At 37.9% G+C, this 23,197-nt stretch overlaps 1 protein-coding gene across 11 annotated transcripts in view; it reads left to right on the top strand.

The window, feature by feature from the left end:
* Positions 1 to 23,197, top strand: part of TUNAR (transmembrane neural differentiation associated intracellular calcium regulator) — a 165,240-nt gene that overhangs the window by 32,457 nt on the left and 109,586 nt on the right. For 4 of the 11 annotated variants that reach the window (XM_084520702.1, XM_084520699.1, XM_084520706.1 and 1 more), the window contains exon 2: positions 20,311 to 20,364. The exons of the other annotated variants lie outside the window; for them this stretch is intronic. Coding sequence is in view for 1 of the 4 variants with exons in the window: in XM_084520696.1 (XP_084376822.1) it covers positions 20,335 to 20,364 (30 nt within the window). In the remaining 3 variants the exon portion in view is untranslated. The remainder of the gene's footprint in view (positions 1 to 20,310; positions 20,365 to 23,197) is intronic. 11 annotated transcript variants of the gene reach the window in all.

Consider the following 23,197-nt stretch of genomic DNA (forward strand, 5'->3'; position numbering starts at 1 on the left):
AGGTGTTTCTGCTTTACAGCTGCACTCATAGGAAAACTTCCAGTTCATTTTCAAAGGTTTTCTGAGCCGCTAGTCTTAACTTCAGTCTTAGCTCACACCTAAAGAATACGTGGCTGAAGTGATGGCTTTAGCAATGAAGTGATGCAAACCCAATACTTTCCGATGGCAAGAAACTTTATAAAAGTTTTCAAATTCTCTTTCTCAGGACCATGTGGCTCAGAATACCTTGATGTGGTAGGGATAAAGGCATTTGTGTTTAACGTTCTCATCATTCATGAATAATGCAGTCCTCAAATGTTGTTCTATACTTTGTTGCCACTGCTACATACTTGATATTTCAATACAAATATGTTGTATTTAAATACCACAAGTAATCCCATACAAAACTCAATGCTCTGAATTCAGTACGTTTCAAAACAATGTTCCTAAAACCTGCCCATAGCCAGTGCTCCACCAAAAGCATGTTCTGAGCAGGTTGCATTTTCCTATACCGTGAAGAGGGATGGGGGAGTGAATGAAGACCTGAACTCCACCTATCCCTTCTGGAAAAGAAAAAGAAAACCAGCACAGTTTGTCTGGTATTATTACTTGTATTTCAGGTCCTTATTCTGTCTTGATGTTTGGTACCTGGCTAACTTTAAATAGTTGGACGTCTGAGAGCTAAATGGTTGGTTATACTCTGGAGGTCCCTGTTCACCTTCCTGCCTCAGGGAGGGGATGAGCCATCCCCCAGTAACTCTGAAATTGCAAAAGACCAGAGCCTTTATCTCTCATTAATTTCTAGATCTGATTCAGCCTTTTTTCTCTTTACACTTAACCAGAATTTTATAGGAAATATACCTTTGCAGTAGTAGTAACTATCCTGGAAAAATTTTTGAGCCTTGCTGTAAAATACTGCTGACCCTCGCTCAGCAACAGCTCTTTCCAACCTGCTGCAGTAACTCTCCCCTTCCTTAGGAAAATAAATAGCTCTGAAAACATTTTCATGCCAAATATGCACAAAACTACAAAGGGTTAAGTTACATTCATAATGACAAGACGTTCCTGCAGCATTGCTTGACCTGGCTCATTGGCAAGTTTAATTGGCGCTCTGAGCCCAGTGTGGGCCTTCCACCCACATCAGGCTTCAGCCAGCTAGAGCACTTGAGGAGCTGTTCTGTGTAGCTGCTATCTCTGCTTGTTGAGTTGACATGTGACAAGTTATTACCATATAAATGAGATAAGGTCTTAGATAATTGTGGACTGGAAGTAAAACTGAACTGGATTGCTTGTGGCTTGAAATTTTAAGTGTACCTTTCTCTCTTCATTTTTTTTTTTTTTTCTTTAAAGCCTGTATACTTTTTCCTTCCACCCCTTAGCCTACACTATAAATGATATAAAGAGCCCTTATGCTTTCCATCAGGCTACCAGATGTGAATCGATTTTTAGAGCTAGAAGTTTCATTCTGGTGCCTTTCGTTTCTCCCTTGTTGGTTATTATGAAACCTGGAAGCAGAGGTAATAAAATTGCTTTGAGGAAAATATGGATGTCAATCACTGACATAATCCACTGCAGTTATTTTATTACATTTTCTTTCTTTATATATATATATATATATATATAAAAATATAAAAGCTGATTCTTTCATTGTTCCTTAGTGGTCTGGCAATACTAGAAGATGGTAGCTGAATTCAGATTCTCCTCCGGTCCTCTTTGTGGTCTTGTGGTTGTATTGATTTACTTTACACATGTGAATTATCTTTTTTCCCCTAGCACAGAGGTTCCCAAAGAATGAGACAACTAAGTGGTCAGGAGAGGTGTCTGGGTCCCCCAGGCTTGGCAATAATGGGGATGAGAAAGAAGTAGTGGTGGTAAGCGTTGCCTTACGTGTCTTGCCCTGGTTTGCCAGTTTGCTCATGTGCACTTCTAGTGAAGACTGCAATTATTGATAACATAGTTGCAGGTTTAAGGAGAGAAAAAAAAAAAAAAAGCTTCTTAAAAGAGTAATTATTAAGCTATGGAATATTATTCTTGAGGAAACTCTTGTTCTTGTCTCACTTAAACATGTATTAGGAGCATAGGGTGACAGCTATGTATAACAGGGCCACATTTTATTGCTTCTATTGGCTATGCAGTACATGCTGATTGTAGGAACAGGGCAACCAGGAGCACAAGAGCTCTTCTGCTCCCCAAACCTAGGGTTCTTCTGATGGAGGCAACTGTCATTCCCTTTGACAAGTGTCTTTGCCTTTAAGTTAGTTACTAAAAGTTTTTCCTCCTGTTCCTTCAGTTGTGAAGTTGTTCCAGATAGAATTATTCAAACCATCCAAGGAGAAACTAATTTCTAGCCTTAATACATTCATGGGCAATTTATAACCCTTTGATTAAATCAAGTAAATGACATAAAACCGTAGTTAGAAAAATGATTTTTGTGCTGTATACATAACAATTCCATGCACCAAATAATTGCATATAATATATAAATAGCTAAATTAAAGTTCAATCTGAATGCTATTGCATTCTTGGGATATAATATAAAACTCTCACAAAAAATTGCTGAAACAGAGTCCCTCTTTAAGCAGCATCTTTCTTCATTTACAATGCTATTGTCCAGTACTACTGCTTATGCTTGCTTCTCCATTTCATTATGTCTTTCACTTCAGTTTGATGTCTTGCCTGCAGCAAAGGAATTGCTTGAGGGGTTGGCTATTTTTATTTTTTATTTTTTGGTGACTTGGCAGAACAACTAGAGGAATACTAAGCCCAAGGAGAAAAGATAAAGCTACACTTTGATCAACTAAGGTCCCTGCAGTATTATGAACTTTAATATAAATATATCTTTAAACTTGAAGAGATTTTGCAAGATGGGTCAGATACTTCAAAGATAACTCTTTCCCTGTGAAGAATAAGGAATTTGTTCTTCTGGAATACAGCGAGCCTTAAAATACACAGGTCTCCAAGCACATGAGTCATCCTATGGATGTGAAACCATCCAGAGAATACAGAAGCACAGACAGAACATCTGATGGCATCAGAAGAAATGGCAAACAATTGAGGCAGAGTGAGAGAATAATGAACACTAAGATTAATATTTTAGCAGCCTATTTAAAATCACGTTATTACAGTGCTTGAGGCATTAAATTTGCTGGGCTGACTAGTGTGGGGAATCAGTTTATTTTAAACATTCTGCAGTCTTAGAGAACTTGTAAAAGTTTTCAACCAAGCTAATGCATTATGCATCTGAATTGGGCAGAAAAAATGTGTAAATACTGAACACAACAAAAATTGATAGAGGAGTATAAAAGATTGGAGTTGAAAAATGGATGCTCTTCATATTTCAAGGAGTTGGAATCATGTTGAGTTTTTTTTTTTTTTTTTGCGTTTGCTGTTATTTCTTTGCAAATAAAACACCTGGAAATTTCATCATGAGATTTCTCAAGGTTATTCAGGAAACATTTCCCACAGGTTAATGTTAATCTGCAAGGCAAAGACTAAATAATCAGTTTGTAGGTGGCCAGAAACAGCAAGAGGCAGTGGCTCGGTAATTCCAGTTCATGCTATTGATAAGCAATGAGGTGTACATCATGGCTTCTGAAATGGAGCAAGAGCAATAATACCCTCCACATGGGGTTACCTGCTGTGGATTCCCAGCTGGAAGAGACTTGTGGAAGCATAATCATAGAATAATTTAGGTTGGAAAAGACCTTTAAGATCATCAGGTTCAACCACAAGCTACAGTCTACTCCAGGTCCCAGCAAAAACAGCTCTCCCATCTTCTATGTTCCTGGTGTGAGAGGAAACAGGAGAAACAGGAGGGGGCAATCATTAAAAGGCAACCTGACCAGCATTCTTATAGGGCTTATTTGTGTTACAGCAAGGGCTGGAGCAGAAACCTATTGTATTTCTTAAACATAGGGAACAACCTCTTGCTGTTGCTACAAACTGGTTCTTAATGCTGAACCAAAAGGAGCTAGTCTCCATTTTATTTCTTATCTAGGAATGACATGCTTTGGCTTTTTCAGCCTCTAGGCTTTTGTGTATGAGCATAGAGCCCTATGGTTTGGGTGACCTCACAACAGAAAACCTTGGGCTTTAATCCTTCCTTCATCTCCTTCCATCCTCCTTGCCCCCTGGATGAAAGAACAAAACCTTCCCTTTTCCAGCTAAATAAAACAACATCCTCAAAAATCAGCCTAACAAACAGCTAAAACTTGGGTATATGCTATACGTAGTGTTTCATGTGTTCTGTAAGAAACTTTTGCTTGCAAAAGCTCAACTTTAACCTATTCTCAGTGTTTACACTAGAGGTTTAAGTTTGGTTGCTAGACATCACAGTTGGAAAGAAACAGGGGGTGAGGGGAAATCCATATTAATTATTGAAGATCCTGAGTGTGTCTGATGTCAAGAAATCTTCAGTGTAGCAGAGCATGTGTGCTGGAAGTTTTAGATAACAATGTTTTAATGCTTTCCCTGTGTAAATAATGAAGTGAATTCTGTAAGAGACATGGCCTTGAGGTCACAGAATGTTTTCCTTCCAGCTTCCCTCTGTAGCATGAAAGGGGATGTGGAGGTGAAAGAAGAAAGAGTGAAAATGTTAGCTGTGAACCAAAGCTTTGGTAACCATCTGTAAGTACAGAGTTCAGCTAGGAGGGATGAAGGAGCTTCTGACACAGAAATACCCATGTAGCAATTAGCAGATACTTTCTCCAACATTGCAATGCTGGTGCCTGGAACCCCACTTTGGCTCCAAGCTGGTGGGAAGACTGTGGTAGCAGCAGGCAGAGCCCCAGTATGTCTGTCCCATGACAGCTGCCTCCTTTATGTTGCAATATTGCAATATCTTACCCTGCTGGGAAATGGTGCAGGAAGCTGAAAACAGGGTCTTCATAGATTCACATCAAATGGAAGTATTCAGTAGGCTCTGTATCTATGGCAAGCTTGCTCAAGCAAAGCTTGAAATAGTCATAGTCTTGGTTGTTAAGTACGATAATGAGGTGTTTTCAGGTTTTCCAATTGCCACACCTGTTTCTCTGTTGTCCGGGTGGCCCATTTGAAACCATCTCATCCGAGTTATACCTCCTTACTGTCAGCATGCGTTTTGTCTGAACATCTTAAATACAGCCCTAGAGTCGTATCCAACCTTTAATGCCTGAACACAGCATAGTTATTATTCACCTTGCTGTTAATTCTCTGACACAGACAGAATTTCTTCAGGGTGAGATTTTTTTTTTGAGTCTTTCTTACATAGTTCTTCAAAGCTTCTTGTCTAATCTTTTTCTTTCTGTATTGGGGGACTTTGTTTCACAAACTTGTTAAGATCTGATTGTGGAACAAAACACTAGCAGTCAAACCACTGAGCTACTGAAGTCTTTGTAGCCTAATTAAAAGTAAACTCTAACTGGAGCCTGTTTGGGTCAAACACCCTGGTGTAATCTCATAGCAAAACAACTGCTTTGTTAGTGGATATCTAGAGTGTTTCAGTGACAAAGTAGATCAGGTTGTCCCATGTTTGATCAGCCCATATAAAGTCAACATGGGGATTGCAGTCAGGATGGGTTGGTATGTGGGTATGTTGGTATGTCACCCCATCTCTCCACCAAAACTGTGGGTAGGACATTGCAAATGTGCATGCACCTGGGGACCAGGCTAACAGGATAAACCTATCTCATGCAGAAGCTATACAACCACCTCTTTTCACTGTATGCTTAATGCCTTCAGTTAGAATAAAGCATGTAACTGCATAAGTATTTATGTTGTACCAATGCCTAATTCTGGAGGTTTAAAGCTGCAGTGGTAGAAATATTCACAAGTCTTCCTTTCTTGCTTTTAGCCATCTTTTTGCCTTACTTGTACTTCTTGGTGTAACAATCCAAAGAGTCGAGACAATGTATAGGTCTAGAACAGAGCAGCCTGTGGCTTTTAATGTTCCTGTGATGTATTGCCACTTGCAGAAACTGCAGCCTGGATTAAGAGAAGAGAAAAACTGTTGAGTGTGACAGGTCAGGTGTAGTCTTGGCATTTGCAAAGAATAGTACATTGGGATTTGAATTGAGCCATGAATCCTCTTTGAATCCTTTATAAAATCTTATTTCTGCTTGAAGAGCTCTCTGTTTAAAAATAACAGAAGACCGTGAGTATCTACCCCTCACCTCCAACAAAACAAAAAGTCAAACAAATAACCTCAAACCCACAACCCAGGGCAGTTGTGAGCATTTCTGAAAATACCTGAAGTCTATCTTCTTTCTTAAATACCTGTTTACCCATTGAACTAGTTGAAATTTCTCCAGTCATTGGGTTGAATGTCCAGGGGTCTAGGTAAAATAGATGGAAAAAATGAAAATGCCCAAGATAGTTTGCTGTGTGGAAAGTTTATCTACACACATAGATGAGGTTCAAGGTTTTACATAGGCAATTTGAGATGGGCTATGTACTACTGGCTATCAATACACCTTTTACATCCCTTTACATAGTGCCCATGCCTTTAGTATGTGGGATTTTGCTTCCTGACCCTACACTGCATGGTTTATTTTGTACTGTTGAATGCTTTCTGTGGTATCTACATTCACATCAATGTTTCAGGAAAGGAAATAATCCAGGATATTCCCTCTCCCCCCCCCCTCTTTTTTTTTTTTTTTTTTTTAAGTGGTGATAAACCAATAAAGGAGGTTTGAATGGGACATGGTAAGGTGGCAAGTGTTTTGTCAGAGGTAGCAGAGCTAAACTGTTACACATCCTAAATGTAACACATAGCAGGGAACAAACGTGCTTCTTATGCTTACAATAGGATTAAATCTAAACCAAAGGCGCTAAAATTAAACATAAAACTAATAAAATGATTTTATTTCCCCAAAATCTCCAAATATATCCAATACTTGTCAAAATACAGTATTACAATATCAATAAGAAAAAGCTTAAGGAATATCTGGATTGTGATAGACTACTTAAAACAGTATTAGGCATCTATAGCTTTATGTATCAATAAATACTTACGCTTTTAAGAGACCTGAAAAGCTATTGTAGGCTATGAAAACTTTAGTTGCTGTCCAGAACAACAGTATCGGAAGCACTGATTCAGTAAAATGTGTAACATAAAGCCCTCAGAGTAATAAACAATATAATAAAAACTGTCAGTGTCGTAATAGTTTAAAAAGTGCCTTCAAGCTTGAAGCCAAGACCATGTAGTTAGAATAATGACTTAAGATGTGAGAAATTTATTTCAATTCTTTGCTTGCTTGTGGATTTTCTGCGTGACCTGTGTCTGTTTCTGTGACTCTTAGCTCCCTGCACACTGATGCAGATGACTGGTTGAATCTCTGCTTTGTGAGGCTGCTGCCTGTCTGCTCAACCTGGGTCACTAAGTGCATGTGTGCTTCTCACTTTTCACTTCACTCTTTCAGGGTGTTAGTGGTATCAGCTTCAACTAAAAAGTTTTGGATTTATGTATTTAATTTTGCAAGTGTGATGGGCATGGACAGTGACAAATAGACCTTGTTAAGTAATGGTAACTCAACTGGACTCCAAAATGGGGGTGATATTCTCTTCCAACTTCCCACTGCAAAGTGCTTGTGGTCTGTAATGGGAGCTATATTATACCAGAGATGATTTTTCTTGGTGGTTCTGAATATAGGTTTATTTTCTTATTGAAGTGGTACTTAGTCATGCGAAATGTCTTTTTGCTTGAGTTCAGCTGGCTATTAGTCACCTCTCCTTGCAGCTCGCTGGCTTTATGTCTACGTCTGCATCTCTGGAGGTGAAAGATGCCGCTGCCATGGCTGGGGAATCTCTCTGTCAGCTCATGCCTTTGCTGGGGTGCCATTCTCACTGAACATTCAGGGCTTGCTCTCTGTCAGTCACATCACACACAAGATGAAGCTAGAGTTGGTAGGAGGTTGTTGAAAATGAGCTGCCTGAAATGGAGAGTTGGGATTAAATATGTATGTAGGTACAGGAGTTGCAGGAAAAAATATTTCCACTGACAGAAGTTTCTGGGCTTGATCACCAATAACTCAACATGTTCTCTAACCTTGATGTTCACAGAATGGCAAGGAAAGAATATACCAAATGATTTAACACTTTAACACCAGCCAGTCATGGATGACATCTAGAAAAACTTAAAATCCTATTTGCCTTGATGATTTCCCCAAGAAGTTTTTTCCATTTAAAAACTTCCATGGTAATTGTAACAACTCAAAATTCTGTAAGTTTTTACATATTATTATGACTTAAATTGTGGCCAGTGAGAAGCTTCTAAGCAGATTTAGTTGCACAAGAACAACATGAACAAAAGCAAGTTTTCACCTGCATTTTAGAACTGTGGTTTCAAGTTAAGGCTGGAGATAATTCTTTCACTTTTTTTTTTTTCATTCATGACTCATTTTCACTTGAAAGCTGCTTGATAGAAATTCAAAACTTGCACTGTGTTTAAGCATATACAGTAGTAAACTACTTGCATCAAAATAGTAATTAAATACTTTCTGCCAATAATCTCTGCTGAGACAGACATGGTAGTGTAAAAAAGCTTCTACCAATTATTCAAGAAACTTGTGATCTGTTGTTCCCCATCAGGCTGCCAAATTTTAATATTGTCCTTCACCCTTGGGGAAGGAGCACCAACAGCTTTTTGGTCGTTCATCACGCCTCGGTATGAGGGTGAAATTAGAGGTTGCCTTAGGCTTGCCTACAAGGATGCTTGTCAAGAGCCCTCTCATGAGGCATATTTCAGTTCCTTACCCCAATTTGTGAATTGTGACGGTGAACTTGGGTTCATTACTTCTCTCCTCCATTTGGAAAGATGCACAGTACTTTTTCTTTCTTCAGACAGCTTTATTGTCTGTGTATTTGGAGGATGGGGATGAAAGCAAATGGTACGAAGTATCCGAGCCATGTTCATACCTGGTGAATCAGGCTAAAAGCAAAATTCCATCTTTAGATCCCACCACAAACCCCAGGGAAGGGAGGCCAAGGAGCTGGCAGACTGGAAATGGCTATTTTGAGTATGTGGGTTTTGTGATGCTTAAGTTATTCTGCCTTCTTAAAAAGAGCGAACTATAATGTGGAGAGTTGTTTCAATGTAATTGTGAAGTCTGGACTAGCTGGGCTCATATGCTTGGGGTAGCTTTATCACTTTAATGTACAGCAGTAGTTGCTGGTGTTGGAGTGAAAAAATTTGCGAAGTGAAAGAAAATAGAGATAGGACACTGTGTAGAAATCTTGCATTGTGGAGACCATTTGGGGATTTCCTCTGTGGAAGACTGTGCTACTCACAATGCTGCAGCCTCCTGCTGCCAGCCACAACAGAGGCTGCTACTGAACTGGGAATGAACAGTGGGGCAGGAGCAGCTCCTGTCCCCACGCTAGTGGCAGTGTGCATGGGACATTGCCACCCAGCAAGACTTGACAGACTAAAACTCAGCTCAGTGTGACTGTAAAAAGGTTAAAATGAAACTAGTGGACTAAACTAGTGACTAACTGTCTAGATGAAAGGATTATGAAACAATATTATGTTTTTAGAATGCAAATATTATATTTTAGTTGATGTCTCTTTTATTTATTTATTTATTTTTATTTTTTATTTCCACGTGTGTTTGTTTAAGTACTTGCTGGCAGGTTAATTTTTTGTGTTTGAAATTGGTGTTTCTTGATTTGGGGCTTTGACCGCTGTTTTGGAGGCAGCCCAACATCTAGTTAAGCCTTCATTGCTGCTAGTGGAAGGGACTGAAGGATATGAACTTGTAGGATATCTTACTTCAAATTAAGTGATGGTGTCTTTTTTTTCCTAATCATGAATAAAGCAAGCTAATAGGGAACTGTGGTGTGTTCTGAACACTTTTTTTTTTTGTTAAATATTGAGATCAAGGAAGCTCCCCCAACAGTTTACAAGCCCTTTGTACTTTTCACTGTCTTCCTCTCTGGATGTTAGCATTATTATTAGCAGATCACAAATTTCAGCAGTGAGTTAGCATGACAGTGACTTAGTTTGCAGGAAATAGGTCGGGGATGCTCAGCAGTCTGCAGGACCCTTTTTCACTCCTACTCAGGCAGAGAAAAATCTGAGCATGCAAGAAGCTAGAGGGATAATGAATCTGTCTGGAAACAACACTCTCACTGGTTTGTACTCTCTGACTGGTCCATCAGTGGCATAAAGTGTGTGATTTGGGTGAAATTTGGTATTGGGGGAGACAGGAAGAGGTAGTTCTGCTTGCATCCTTAGTCTGTGTCCATCCACCTGTTAGTTAAGTAACAGAGTGGATTTGAAAATGCAACAGACACCCATGATCTGTTTGTGTATGTTTGGAGGCTATAGATTTATTTTGTGAAAAGGCTTTTCTCAGTTTGAGAAGCTGATGTGCATGCAAACAGAGGCAGCAATTTGGAGTCCTGAATATCATCTCCAGTGGCACCAAATTGCTGCAGCTTTTGCTGCACAAGCAATGGGAGGCATACAGCCTTAGGTTCAAATATCGTCCTTCAGTAGAGAGTACTCCTGGAACTCTTCTGTCATCTTCCAAAAATACTAATAAAATATAGGGAACAAGAGAAAGCAAAGGCATGATTGTTTACTTGGTACACTTCTCTAAATTTCCACTACTGTCTAACACTTTATCCAGCAATGGATCATCCCTTGCTTGGGGCCCTTCCACTCCAGTGGACTTGTAGTTTGAAGCCCCGTGCAATGGAAAAGTCTGGGCAATTGGCACTGAGTCAGGGCATCTCCTCATAAAAGCTGTCATGAAGCCTCTCAGTTTATCTGTCACCATGGGGGCACCACTTATTTCATTTGGAGAAGTTTTTGGGCAACATGCAATGTAAGCAGGTATAGCTTTAGATGACTAAAATTTAAAATAAACTGATTACGAAGCTACTTTATCGTGCTCTGCTCAGCAATCTAAGGCATTATTTATTCTTCTGTAATACAAGCTCCTGGCAAAAACTATCTAGAACTGTGACTTCAAAATCTGGAGACTAACCAATTACTTCAGTAAAGATTTCAGTGTGCCATTTGAGGCAGCACAAATTGCTCAGTGTATTTAATCCTATTAACAGAAGCGGAGAGATGTGATCCTTTTATGCTTAGAATCAACAAATGTTGCAGCTCAAACCATGCTTATCTCAAATAGCTAACTAAACAGGCACTGAGAAGTGAATCTGATGGTTGGCTCCTTGACTTGCCAAAATAAATATAGGTAATGCCATGTGTTCAGAAATTGCCAGAGTAAAATCCAGCTTCTGTTTTTTTTTTTTTTTTGTTTGTTTGTTTTGTTTTGTTTTGTTTTTTTGTTTTGTTTTGTTTTTTTTTTTGTTTTGTTTTGTTTTTGTTTTTCTTTCCTCAAAGAATCACTAAAACGTTTGTTTTTTCTTGTATAACTCTAGGCTTGTTTGTGGTTTCTCACTATTTTTTTATTTTTATTTTTTAGGCTGCTGTATTAGCAACAGTATCACTTAATTAATGCAAAAACTTCCACTTTTTTTTCTAAGTAAGATGAAGACCCTACTATGGGATAAGCTCTAATATCTTAAAGAAAATATTAAATACTAACAAGGTTACAATGTCAAACATTCAGAATTTAAGGAATAAAGTTATTATTCTTTAGGTGTCCAGGGCAGTTTCTTTTCAGCACTGCTGGGCACTCTTGCTGGGAGGCAATCTTCAATTAACTGCGTGTGTACATTAATAGTTTTCCCAAAACTTGATAGTACTCCTTTAATAAAAGTTTTCATGTATAACCTCTTAAGGATTTCAAAATGATTAATTCCTTGTTCTTCAACTGTACAATATCTTCCATTTTGGCTAAGGGCGTAAGAAACAGAAATGAGAAATTCTCTGTGGAAGAGCTGTAGAAGGAGATGGCACACCTCCCTGCTTGGATACAGCAGAGGAACAGTGAGAAGCAGAGATCTCGGCTTCCCCTGGCTTGAACAGGCATGGGCACTGGTGTTTTCACCCCAGCTCCTCAGACGTGTTCTTGTCTCCTTGGCCTGTACTTTTCATCCTGACTTTCATGACTTTTCTCCTTTAACTCCTTTAGACATTGATCACAGTCTTGCCTCACTTCTATACCAAACCAGATCTCCTAAAGTTTCTTTTAGGATATGTTTTGTGCTATGTGTCCCTGCCTCCATGTGATTCCTGATCTTGTTGTTTTACAATTGATATTTGCAGGTTTCAGAAGTTAAAACAAGCCTTTGGACTCGTTTTCGATTGAGTGATATCACCCTACTCTAAGAAATAAATATCTGTAGAAGTCAAACTTAACTAGTGTTGCTTCTTCTACTTTGAAATCTCCAACCCTAATCAATGAAAGTAAAACAAACGCTATAAACAATTTGGGTGATACACTTGGTTGTTACCTTCGTGTTTGTTTTTTTTTTGTTTGTTTTGTTTTAAGGCATATGTTATCTACGTAATTAGGGAATATTTTAAGAAACATAGTTCAGGTTGGAAAGGACCTCCAGAGGTCAACCACTCCAATGCTCTGATCAGAAGTAGGCCACACTGGATTAGGTTGCTCTAGGCTGTGGCCAGTCAGGATGTTGCATTCCTGGAAGCCTGTAGATTGCTTCAGAATTTCTGGGACACCCTAGGCCTGCTGAAGACTTAACTGTGACTCTGCTTTAATGGGATGAAACAGGATGCCTGAATGAGTTTTGGAGTAGGTGGAGGGGGAAAAACCATAGGTAAGCATAGGAAAACATACTGCAGTTTGTTCTCAGAGAAAAGACAAGAATAAACCCTAAATAAATGAAAAAAGTGGGGATGGAAGCCTGTTTTTTTTTTTTTTTTTTTTTTTTTTTTTTTTTTTTTTTTTTTTTCTGGGAAGGGAATTTCATACCCTTCCCAGAAAATTTATCCTAAGCCACTACTGCAAGCGTTGGGTATTTCCTGAAGAGAACCCACCGTGTTTCTAATGCCTTTTGTTGCATGTGCTGTAAGTCTCCCATGGGGTGATGTAATGCAACATGGCATGTGGTGTTATAAATAGAAGGATGAGATCTTGCAAAAACCTGCCTGGCAGGCAAACTCACTTTTTATTTTTTTTTTCTATTTTTCTTTGAAGGGTTTTCTAAGCTCTCAACTACACTCCCTTTTTCCAAAAGGTACCTTTTGCTCTTGCACCTTCCTGCTCAGGTTCCTGGGTTGGGTTAGAATGGCTTTTTCTCCCAGTTTCTTTCTGTTGGTCAACAGCACAACAAAGCCTTCGTAAGGGTAATGTCTTGCTTCTCTCAGCTCCTGCCTCTCCTTTAATCCATGTCTATGCATTTCTAATTCGCTTGTTGCTATGGGCAAGATGTTAATTTTAGTAACCTTCTGTAATTACTCTGAAGTCACTGGAGTTAATACTCATGTACAGTATATCACCAATCACAATTTGTCCTTGTGTTGTCTTCATGCATTTTTCTTTGCTTGTTTTCTAACACCCTGCCAGTAAATTCAATCTCTATGGCTTTAACAGCAATGCTACTGGTAGAATAATATTCAGATGATATTTAAATAGGCTGTGGAGTCATAGTTACTGACACGACGATGTGCGAGCAGATCCCCAGGCTTTCTGGCAGTGATGCTGCACTGCAATTTCATGGTCTCCAGCTTGTTCTGTGCTCTCCAGAAGAGTGCTGGGTTACTATATTTATACTGGTCAGTTACAAATACTGCTTACCAGCATTTATTTCTAGAACTGTTTGGGTTTACAGGCAGGCTTCTCCTCTGTGTGCCTGACCAAGAACTGTGCCTTTCAGCTGTATCTTGTATAAGAGCTGAAGGTCATATATCAATTGCCTGTTAGTAGTCATCAGTCTAAAACATCAGCTGTAAAGCAGGACTAATTGGGACACCCTCTTTTATCTGTTTCATGTTCTAGTTTGGGACATAAAAGGGACAGAAAGGGACTTTTTTTTTTTTTTTTTTTTTTTTTTCCCCACACAAGCAATTATTAGCAGTTCACTCTTTTCCTTTCTTGTAGGATAAAGTGATATATTCTTCTGTGCTTCTTTCAACATGGTGTCAGAAATAGAGTGTCTTACCTGTAGTAATTCAAATTCATTTATAACATGCCTGCAACTTTGACATGGTGTGACTGTCTGTTGCAAAGCATGTTGTGTCTGTTGAATAATGATAATAAATCAAACAAAACAACAAGACAAACAAAAATCAAAATATATCATAGTACCTCTTCCTGAAGTCTCAACAATTTTAGCCAACAAATGGCATGTTAATACAAGAAGACAGCACTTTGGCATTTGCTATCTTTTGGTTGAGCTACGCAGATGTGTGCATGCAGAAGCGACTGAAGTATTTTACAGAGGTGTGGCTGTATCAGACAGCCTCGTTGTTCCTGAAGTGTGAAGAGGAGCAGTCAAATGAACCAACAAGTAATTGGCTTGTTTAATAACTTTCCACTGATAGTGAATCCATACAAAGGAAAACATTAAGTGGGGAAAATGTTAGCACATGAATGCTGCGGTGAGTTGAACCTCCACACATTGTGTTTGGCTCAGTAATTTAGGCGAAAACAAAACAGATTCTGCCTAAAGCAACACAGCCCTTGTTAAATTTCACAACTCATGTAACATTTGAAGTGCTATAGTGTTACAAATTAAAAGCATGTTTATATGTGTGATTAGATGCAGATTAGAGAACAGTGAAGTCTTTTTTCTTTACTCTTGATCTTTCCACCTATGTTGAAACACGATCCTTTATTAAACCTTATCTGCTGTTGTGCTGTCTTGCCTCTGGTTTGGGAAGTTCCCATTTGGATCTGCTGCATGGAGTGTCATTTTCTTTTTGTCTGCTTTAAGAGATGTTCTTCAAATCAGAATTTCTTCTGTCTTAATTTGTTCTCTTCCCATTGCAAGAATTTATTTCTGTCCATGCTACAGAAAAGCAGTTTAATTAAATAACAAAAACAAATGTTGTTCTTCCAACACAGAATATTTTTCTTCTAGATATAAACTAATGTGCTCCTAGAAGCACTAGGCTGCTTCTGAATATAAACATTGTGTACCTTATCAAAAACAAATGGATCTACTATGGGCTGCAATCCAACACGTTCTGGACTTCTGCAACTATTTAGTTGATAGCCAGGAAATAAGTGAGGGCGAGAACCAGGTGCTAGAGTGTTGCGCTTTTTTTTTTTTTTTTTTTTTTTTTTTGTCTTTAATTTCCCTTAGTGGAATTAAAAACACCTCATAAAAGTACAAGTACTGCAAGAAAGTGTACTTTCTTGTAAAAACTATGTAAGTAAAGGACTCTTAATCACTGGTATCTTTTCTCTCATTTTTGATGGGTAAACATGAAGAGGGGACTAAAAGTGTGTACTTGTGGTATTTTTGAATCCTTAATATTTATAAAATATGAATTTTGTATTTGTGGCCACATCGAAGCCTGGCTTCTGCAATGCAATGGAATCTGAAATTAGGCATGGCTTTACCATTTTTTAGGCACAGCTCCTGGGGTGAAAGAATAATTCTGCTAATTGCCTTGCAATGTGACATAAAGAACAGTGGAAACACTTATTAGAAAGATGTGAAGAAACTGAATGCCACACCTCTGATAGAATCCAATAGCAGAAAGTGTCTGAGATGTTTTAAGATGTCTCTAAGTTCTCCTGTCTTCTGAACTACACCACTGTTTGCCCTTAATCTTGCAAGAAGCTGGTACTGGAAAGAGAAGAAGATATATCTGCAGATGGTACAATGATTTTGGATCAGTCAACTATCTCATAAACTATTAAGACGAATCCTAATGAAAAAAAATTGTCTTTATAAAAAAATAAATCTGACACTTTCATAGGCTTGCTCTTCTTCAACATTACTGAAGAATGCCCTTGTACTGCACATCCAAGCCTCAGAGCTTCACAGCACAACTGTTTTTTTTTTTTCTTTTTTTTTGTGTGTATGTGTTTTTTTTTTTTTTTTTTTTTTTTTTTTTCTTTTTGGTGGTTTAAAACACTTTATTCCTTATGGCATACTTGTTCTCTTCTAACATGTCTGGCTGCAGCCTGTAGTAAAGTGGCTTCATGACCCCTTTGAGAATGCTCGAAATCTACAGACAAATAAAAGAAAGGAATTACCTTAGAATCAAATGGTGTGTCTGGGACAATGCAAACTTGGGTAATCCATTCTCAGTCATCTAGGTTGCCACAGACTTCAATGCATACGTTTTCATGAAGGAAAAACAATTATGTAGTGACAAAAAGTAAATGAAGGAATTCAAGGTTGATGATACGTAGTGGCTATTTCATGGTTTTACCTCTGAACCATGGAGGTAGTCAGAGGTTAACTTTCACAAAGAAACGTATTATGGAAAGGAGGGTACATGAATATTGTTAGGAGCTATCTCTTGCCAAGTGCTAGCAGTAAACCTCTGACTCTTCCATCTTCTTTTTATTTTTCTCCTGTTTCTGTACTGAATTCCCTGTCATGCAGTGACAGCAGTGGTGGCAACTGCTGCAGGAACTCAGTATGCTTGTGTTTTAAGTGAGGCTGTTTGAGGTGTCAAGTGCGACTGCCATGCTGCCTGTGTCTTCATGGTAGTTTGCCTACATACAATTGTGCTGTGGTGGTGTTTTGTTTTTAAAGCTTTAATAATAGGGAAAGTCTCCATACTTGATCAAATGATAAATGTTAAGGACATATTCTACACCTTACTACAGTACACATGGTCAGCATCCTTGAAGTAAGTGATGAACCAGAAAATTTTTCATTTATTAAACCACAGTGTACATCGCAGCTGTGTAATGAAATTTATTCCTTGCAAAGCTTGTTTGAAAGCTGTGTTCTGGAATTTGTGTGCAATTCTTTGGCAGTTGTCCTTCAGCTTAATGGTCCTGCAGTGCAGCTGAACTCAGCATGGAGCAGACTTTCCTTTGCCTGTATGTATCTTGAACACTGGAACAATTGAGATGTGAGCTTATGTATCTGTCTGTAAGCAGTGAGGTGAAGTAGAGTGTGTCTCTGTTCCAACCTGCTCCACATGTGCCACACTTCTCCCCAGTGAAAGCCAGTCTCCCAGTACCTTTGCACAAATGTTATAAATAGGCCAGCCGTACTCAAAATAGTTCTGATATCAGAATAACCTTTCTATCAAGATCATTGGGTGTAACTGAATGAAACACACATTAGTTTCTTTTTTTAACAGTTTCCTGAGTTTCTTTAGAAATTGTTACTAAATGAGCAGTTGTTTTATCATCGTGTAGACTCCTGATAGAAATAATTAGCTTCTCTCACCAAGGAGAATCAATGCAATAAACTGTTCTTGAGACCTATCCTGCCAAAGATAGGTGTTTAAAAATGTTCTCTACATGAGTAATTGTTTTCTATGTTATCTGGAGAGAGAAATAGATTTACATCTCAGAAACAATTGCAGATAAAATTGCCCACTTTCAAAAGCTTTTTTTTTTTTTTTTCTTCCCTGTTTTCCACATATGAGTTCAATTTTGATACGGAAGCTATCTTGAGTCACAGTGATATGGGGTTGAACTTATCAGAATATATTTTCTGGTCATTCATCATTGTGCTGAGTGGGTCTTGACTTCATTCCCCCCTGCCTCCCCTCACTAGAAACATGTCCTGCCTACTTATTTTCTTAGGCTTTGATTTTATTTATTTATTTATTTATTGCTTTTTGCTATAACTCTCACACCAAATTTGAATGAAATTTTTTTAGTTTTCCCTGCTTCTCCTCCCAGAGTATGTATGAAACTTCCCCTTAGGTGTGGCAGTGCTGCTCAGGGGTCCTGGGCTTTTAATGCCAGTCTGGGAATTACAGTTCACATTTGTACAGAAAGCCAATGAACCTGCTGGAGGATCTGCTGGGGATTTACCCTGTTAATGAAAGCTAACAGGATGGTGGCTGGTCATCTGGATACTAATGTCTATTCCTGGTAATGAAATGGGCCGGTTCTTGTGCTTTTTACCAGTAAAGATGGGACTGTGCTTCCTTCAGGCTCTTTGCCTCTTTTGTAGTTTTTAAGCATGGGAGACTGAATGTTGAACTTGGCAGTTGATTGAATATCATGAATGTTTTGTTCAAAGGAAGACCTTACTAACATTTGACTTAATGTAAAATTTATTTTGTGCCTGTACACCTATAAGATATATAAAGTTGTTTTGATCTGTGCATATACTACCTATAAATAACTTTGAAAAAGAATGGTTAAATGCCTTAACTACTGCTTGGAATCACAAAACTGAGTACAACAGAAGTTCAAATGGCTTCTTCATCTCTTATGTACAACTCAGAACACAAACAAGTTCCCAGGCTTTGCTCACAAGAGACCAAAGAGTTGGTAAAAATAACAGAGGAGGAGAACGCAATACTTTTATGTTCTTCAGCTCTAGACAAACCCACCTTTGATGAACCCAACAGAGGACAGATGAAACATTAACTTCAAGAGTGAGGTGGGAAAATCTGGAGGTAGATTTGTTTGAATAGTTTTAATGAGAGCAATAATTTATTAACAACAACAACAAATATTTTATTATATTTCTGCTCCTTTTTTTGTAACTGTGTGCTTTTGATAGGTAGACGCTTTGCAGTAAATAAATAAAGTACACAAATGCCCATAAATATTAGTGCAGGATAATGATTTCCATTTGGCTATAATAAAGGAGTATTTTTATCAACCCCTTCTGCTTTCAGTAAATATTTGCCTCCTGAAATGTCTACCATGGCATTTAATAATTTAAAAATATTACACAGTTAAGGACTTCACTCAAGGCTGACATTCCAATAGTGAATACAGCAATATAGAATAGATGATGATGTCTGCTGAGCTTTTCTCCAAAAAGCCAAGATAGACTAATAAAACCAGGCAGCGAATAGATAAATGATACAAATGAATTCCTGTTTGAAACACAACCTGTGCCAGGAAAAGAGTGAAGTGTTCTTCTAAAGTATTTATTTCCTGCTTCATTACCTGCTAAGGGAATAGTCTTCATATGTGCAACTCCAGGGATTTTCTTCTAGACATTTCAAGTAAAAAATTCAGGGCTTTTTTATGCTTTTACTATGTGTCATATGGTAAATGTGATCAAACACAATTTTACGTTCATATTTAAAGTATTAGCTAGAGACTGTTCTTCTCTTGTTTATTTATTTATTTATTTATTAATCTAGAATATCTTTGCTCAACAGGTGTATTTGAGAGGACCTGTGTATGAGGGAACTTTCCCTAGTGTTGTTTTTTGAGGAGGGATGCAGCATTAACTTCAGTGGAGAGGAGGAGAATGTCCCAAATGGCCTAATAATTGTTTTTGAAATTCACTTGTTCCAATTTTTGATTTCATTTTTTCTAGTATATCTCTAGTAGATGTGGATAATAGTGGAATTCATCTAGCAAGGCAGAATATAATTGCTATATTTTTTTCCTTCTAATATACGTGCTGCTTCTGCAAAGAAAATGGTGAGTGAGTAAATTTTAGTGACTAAAGAGATCTGTATGTTTACAATCGTAACACAGAGATGAAGTTTATGGAGCTATAAAAGAATCTTCTGAAAGAACAAATAATAGGAAAGGAATACACAAGCTGTCATGGCTTGTTATGAGTATAGCTAGGGAAATCTATCCCATGCATCATACATTATTTCAGAAAGTAGGTAAATCCAAAAACTAAAAAGCCAAACAAAAGCAAACAAAACAATAACATCAAAACCAAAACCCTTGCACATGTTCATTTCAAGCAGAACTCTCATTTCAAGCAGAACTTGGCTTCTAATATTTGTCGTCATCATACCCCTCTGATCTTTGCTGAGCAATCAAGTAACATCCAAATCCTTTCAGAATTTTCTTTCCTCATCAGTGGAATTTTATTTCCTTGTCATTGTAGAATAAATTGTGTTTGCAAAAATGCTCTGGATCATGTATGTTGTATATTCCCTCAAACACACTTCGTGAAACTTGAACCTCATTCCACCTTGAGTTGTCAAGCTTTGAATACACATCCCATTTAAATGATGATTTCTGGAGTGATTATGCCATCAAGACATGAATTTTGGGCTGTGGGTACTTCCAAATGTATGATGTTTTCTGACAGTCATTATCTGAAAACTTTTTTTTTTTTTTTTTTCCCATAGAAGTTTATTGTTATTAGGCATTCTGATTTAGCTTGGCTTACACTCCTAAATTTTTCATTCAGTGCACAGATGATATCCAATGCCTTAATGTAAGGCATGAAGAGTCCCCATGTGTCAAACAAAACACCTGTTGAATACACCCAGCTCTTGATATGACTGTTTTACTAGTGCTAGACTTGTTGTAGTACAAGAATAAATGTGTGAATTGATATGGTATGTCTGAAATAACTTTTTTTTTTCTTCTTCTTCTTTTTCTAAAGAATAATCCTCTGGGGCTTTTATGCATGTCTGGTTTCATCAGATTCAGGGGATATGTAAGTATCACAGTCCTTACAATACTTACAACACTATTTGATTTATAGTAGAAGTTTAAGTTCTACTGATTCTTAGTATATGCTAGTATAAATTTTCTAAATATTCACTGGGGGAGGGTTCAAACTCTAAATCTCTATTTCAGTTCCATTGCAGCATAAAATTATTAGTAAAATATAAATATTATGAACTTTCACCAAACCAGAAATGCTGAAGACAAATAGTTTGTTTTCAAGCATCTTAAAATAAATAAATGTAGAAGACAGCGATGACATAGTTTTTCTTACTTCTATTTAATGCAAATGATTTTAAAAACAGATATATAATCAAGTGAGTTTCGTAAAGATGAGAACGATAATACAGACATCAATACATGGTTCTAAAATTCTTTCCTGAAAATCAGGAAAATGTATGTTTTAGATAAGCATATCCTTGCTCAGTGGATCTTCTGTGCTTACTAATAGGATATTGGTGAGATACCATCTCTGATATTGCCCTACTTTCATCCAAAGAGGCATCCCAGAGCACATGTCAGTCTTACAAGTCTTCCAACTCTTTTTTATCACTTTGTTTATCCAACTCTGTTTATCACTTTTCAGACATTGATTAGCAATTGAGTTCACAGTCTCCAGATGTATACGTGTATACGTATTCCAGTAGAATAAACTGTATTGCTAGAAGCTAGGATAAGCTAGAGTGCGGAATGTTTGGTCATTATATTGAGGTTTTCAGAAATTTTTATGCTACTTTTAGCTGGGTCACTATAGGTGTTTTCTAAGATGAGGAGCTCAGCTAAAAGAGTTGAAATGGGAGGCCATTTTCCCAGATACTGTAATGTGAAGCTTACTCCGAGTTTTCCTATGTTATTAATAGAAATCTAAGTATATGGTGTGCCAGTAGACTCAGGCCTGATGTAGGTGAGTGGTGATGGCTCCAGGTAAACTGGAAAATCCTCAACATAAATTTCTGAAATACTTTCCTTTGGATTTGGTACTTACATAGCTCTGTTTCTTTCCCTGAAGGAAACTTTGAGACACACTATATGGAAAAATTATAGAAAGTTTGAATGCTAAAAGATGTAAAGTTGATAACTGAGGGCTATCTGTAGATTGGAATGAGCACTGTGTCTATCAGCATGGTCAAACAAAAATGTATTATATGCACCTCAAATTCTTAAGTCGCCAAGACTAATTTCATTCGACTTTCTTAGTTTTGTGTTAAGATTGTCATCGATACTCCTCCTAGAGGTGGTGGAGAGAGAGAGGTATTTGACTGATTCTGATAGTGCCTATGAATTGAAACTGGAAGAGCTTATCATTCAGTGATTAGTTTCATTGTAAATTAAATTGTAAAATCTTTTTTTTTTTTTTAATTATCCTAATTGCAACATACATCCTACCCCAATACACCTTGCTTTAGTCAAACTCATGCCTGACCTTGTACATGAGGTACCCTTAAAATAAGAAGTGAGAGGGATTTACTCACAGGAGAAGACACTCATTCCCTGCAGCACTGAGTGCTGGAGGGTGTACTCAGGGTTGGATGGTGGAGAGGAGCAGTGCTTCATGCAACAATTTTGTTCCATCATGGCCATATGTCAGACCTGATGACCAGAGTACTCCTTGCCAGTAAGCACAACAAAGCATCTGTTCACTCAGATGATAGTCAGTCATGGTGGAGTGAATCATGATGAAAGTCAGACACTTACACACAGGTACAACAAACAAGCAAGTAATTGAAAAGTTTTAAAACAATCATTTGGCTGATTACAGCTTAAGTTATAAAGCTTCAAATTCTTTTGAAGGGAATTAACGTTGGGAAGGGGAAGAATATCAAATTACCAGTAAGAGGAATGATTATGTTAATACATTGTTGAGCTTCAAAGCATACCCTGTGGGATCTCAATGTTTACAGAGCCCTGATTAAGGTCTTTCTCAGCTAGGTACTTATGTACTCAAAAATAATAAAAATAAATAAAAATCAACTATCTTCCCTGAGCCAAAGCTTCCCAGTGCTTGTTAAACAACACAGATGGAGAAATTTCTGGGAGGGGACTTCAACTGAGGAGGCTAAAGAGATGGAGGACAGGAGTGGGGGAAGTCTTGATCACTTAAGAGGTCTGTGTCAATACTTGTTCTTTTGATTAAATCATAGAATCATAGAATATTCTGTACTGGAAAGGAACTAGCAAGAATCATCAGGTCCAACTTCTTGCTCCACACAGGACCATCCAAAAAGCAGACCACACATCTGAGAGACACATCCAAATGCGTCTTGAACTCCAACAGGCTTGGTGCCATGACCACTGCCTTGGGGAGCCTGTTCCAGTAATTGACCACCTCCTCTATGAAGAACTTTTCCTGATATCCAGCCTGATACAATACCATAGGCTAATATTCTGCAATATTTTCTTCAACTTCCTTTCTGTGTATAATCTAACCCATGGATTCCTATTTTTGTGATCTGAATACCATAAAGGCCTTGTGGTATACAATTAAATAGCTCTAATTCCTGCTAGGCACAAAGACACTTGTGTTGCACAGCTTTAAAGTCGCTCCTGGAAGCATGGCAATACGCATTAGCGTTATATCACCACATTCTTAGATCATACCTTCCCTTTTAAGGAAAAAAAAAAAAAAAAGCGTACTGGATGCCTATAAGAACTCTGCCAGTGTTACAAGTGACCCTGAGCAGCTGGTAAGGGAGTTTAAAGAAGCTCTGCCAAACCTTTGTGGGTCTTTGTGGCTCTCAGTTCAGATGGAATCTGCAAAACATTCAGTTGCCAAACTCAAATAAGCCTTTAGTAAGCAGGCATAAAACAGGACTTTTCTAGGT

The sequence above is a fragment of the Aythya ferina genome (genome assembly GCF_964211825.1).
Source record: "Aythya ferina genome assembly, chromosome: 5".
Taxonomy (NCBI): Eukaryota; Metazoa; Chordata; class Aves; order Anseriformes; family Anatidae; genus Aythya; species Aythya ferina.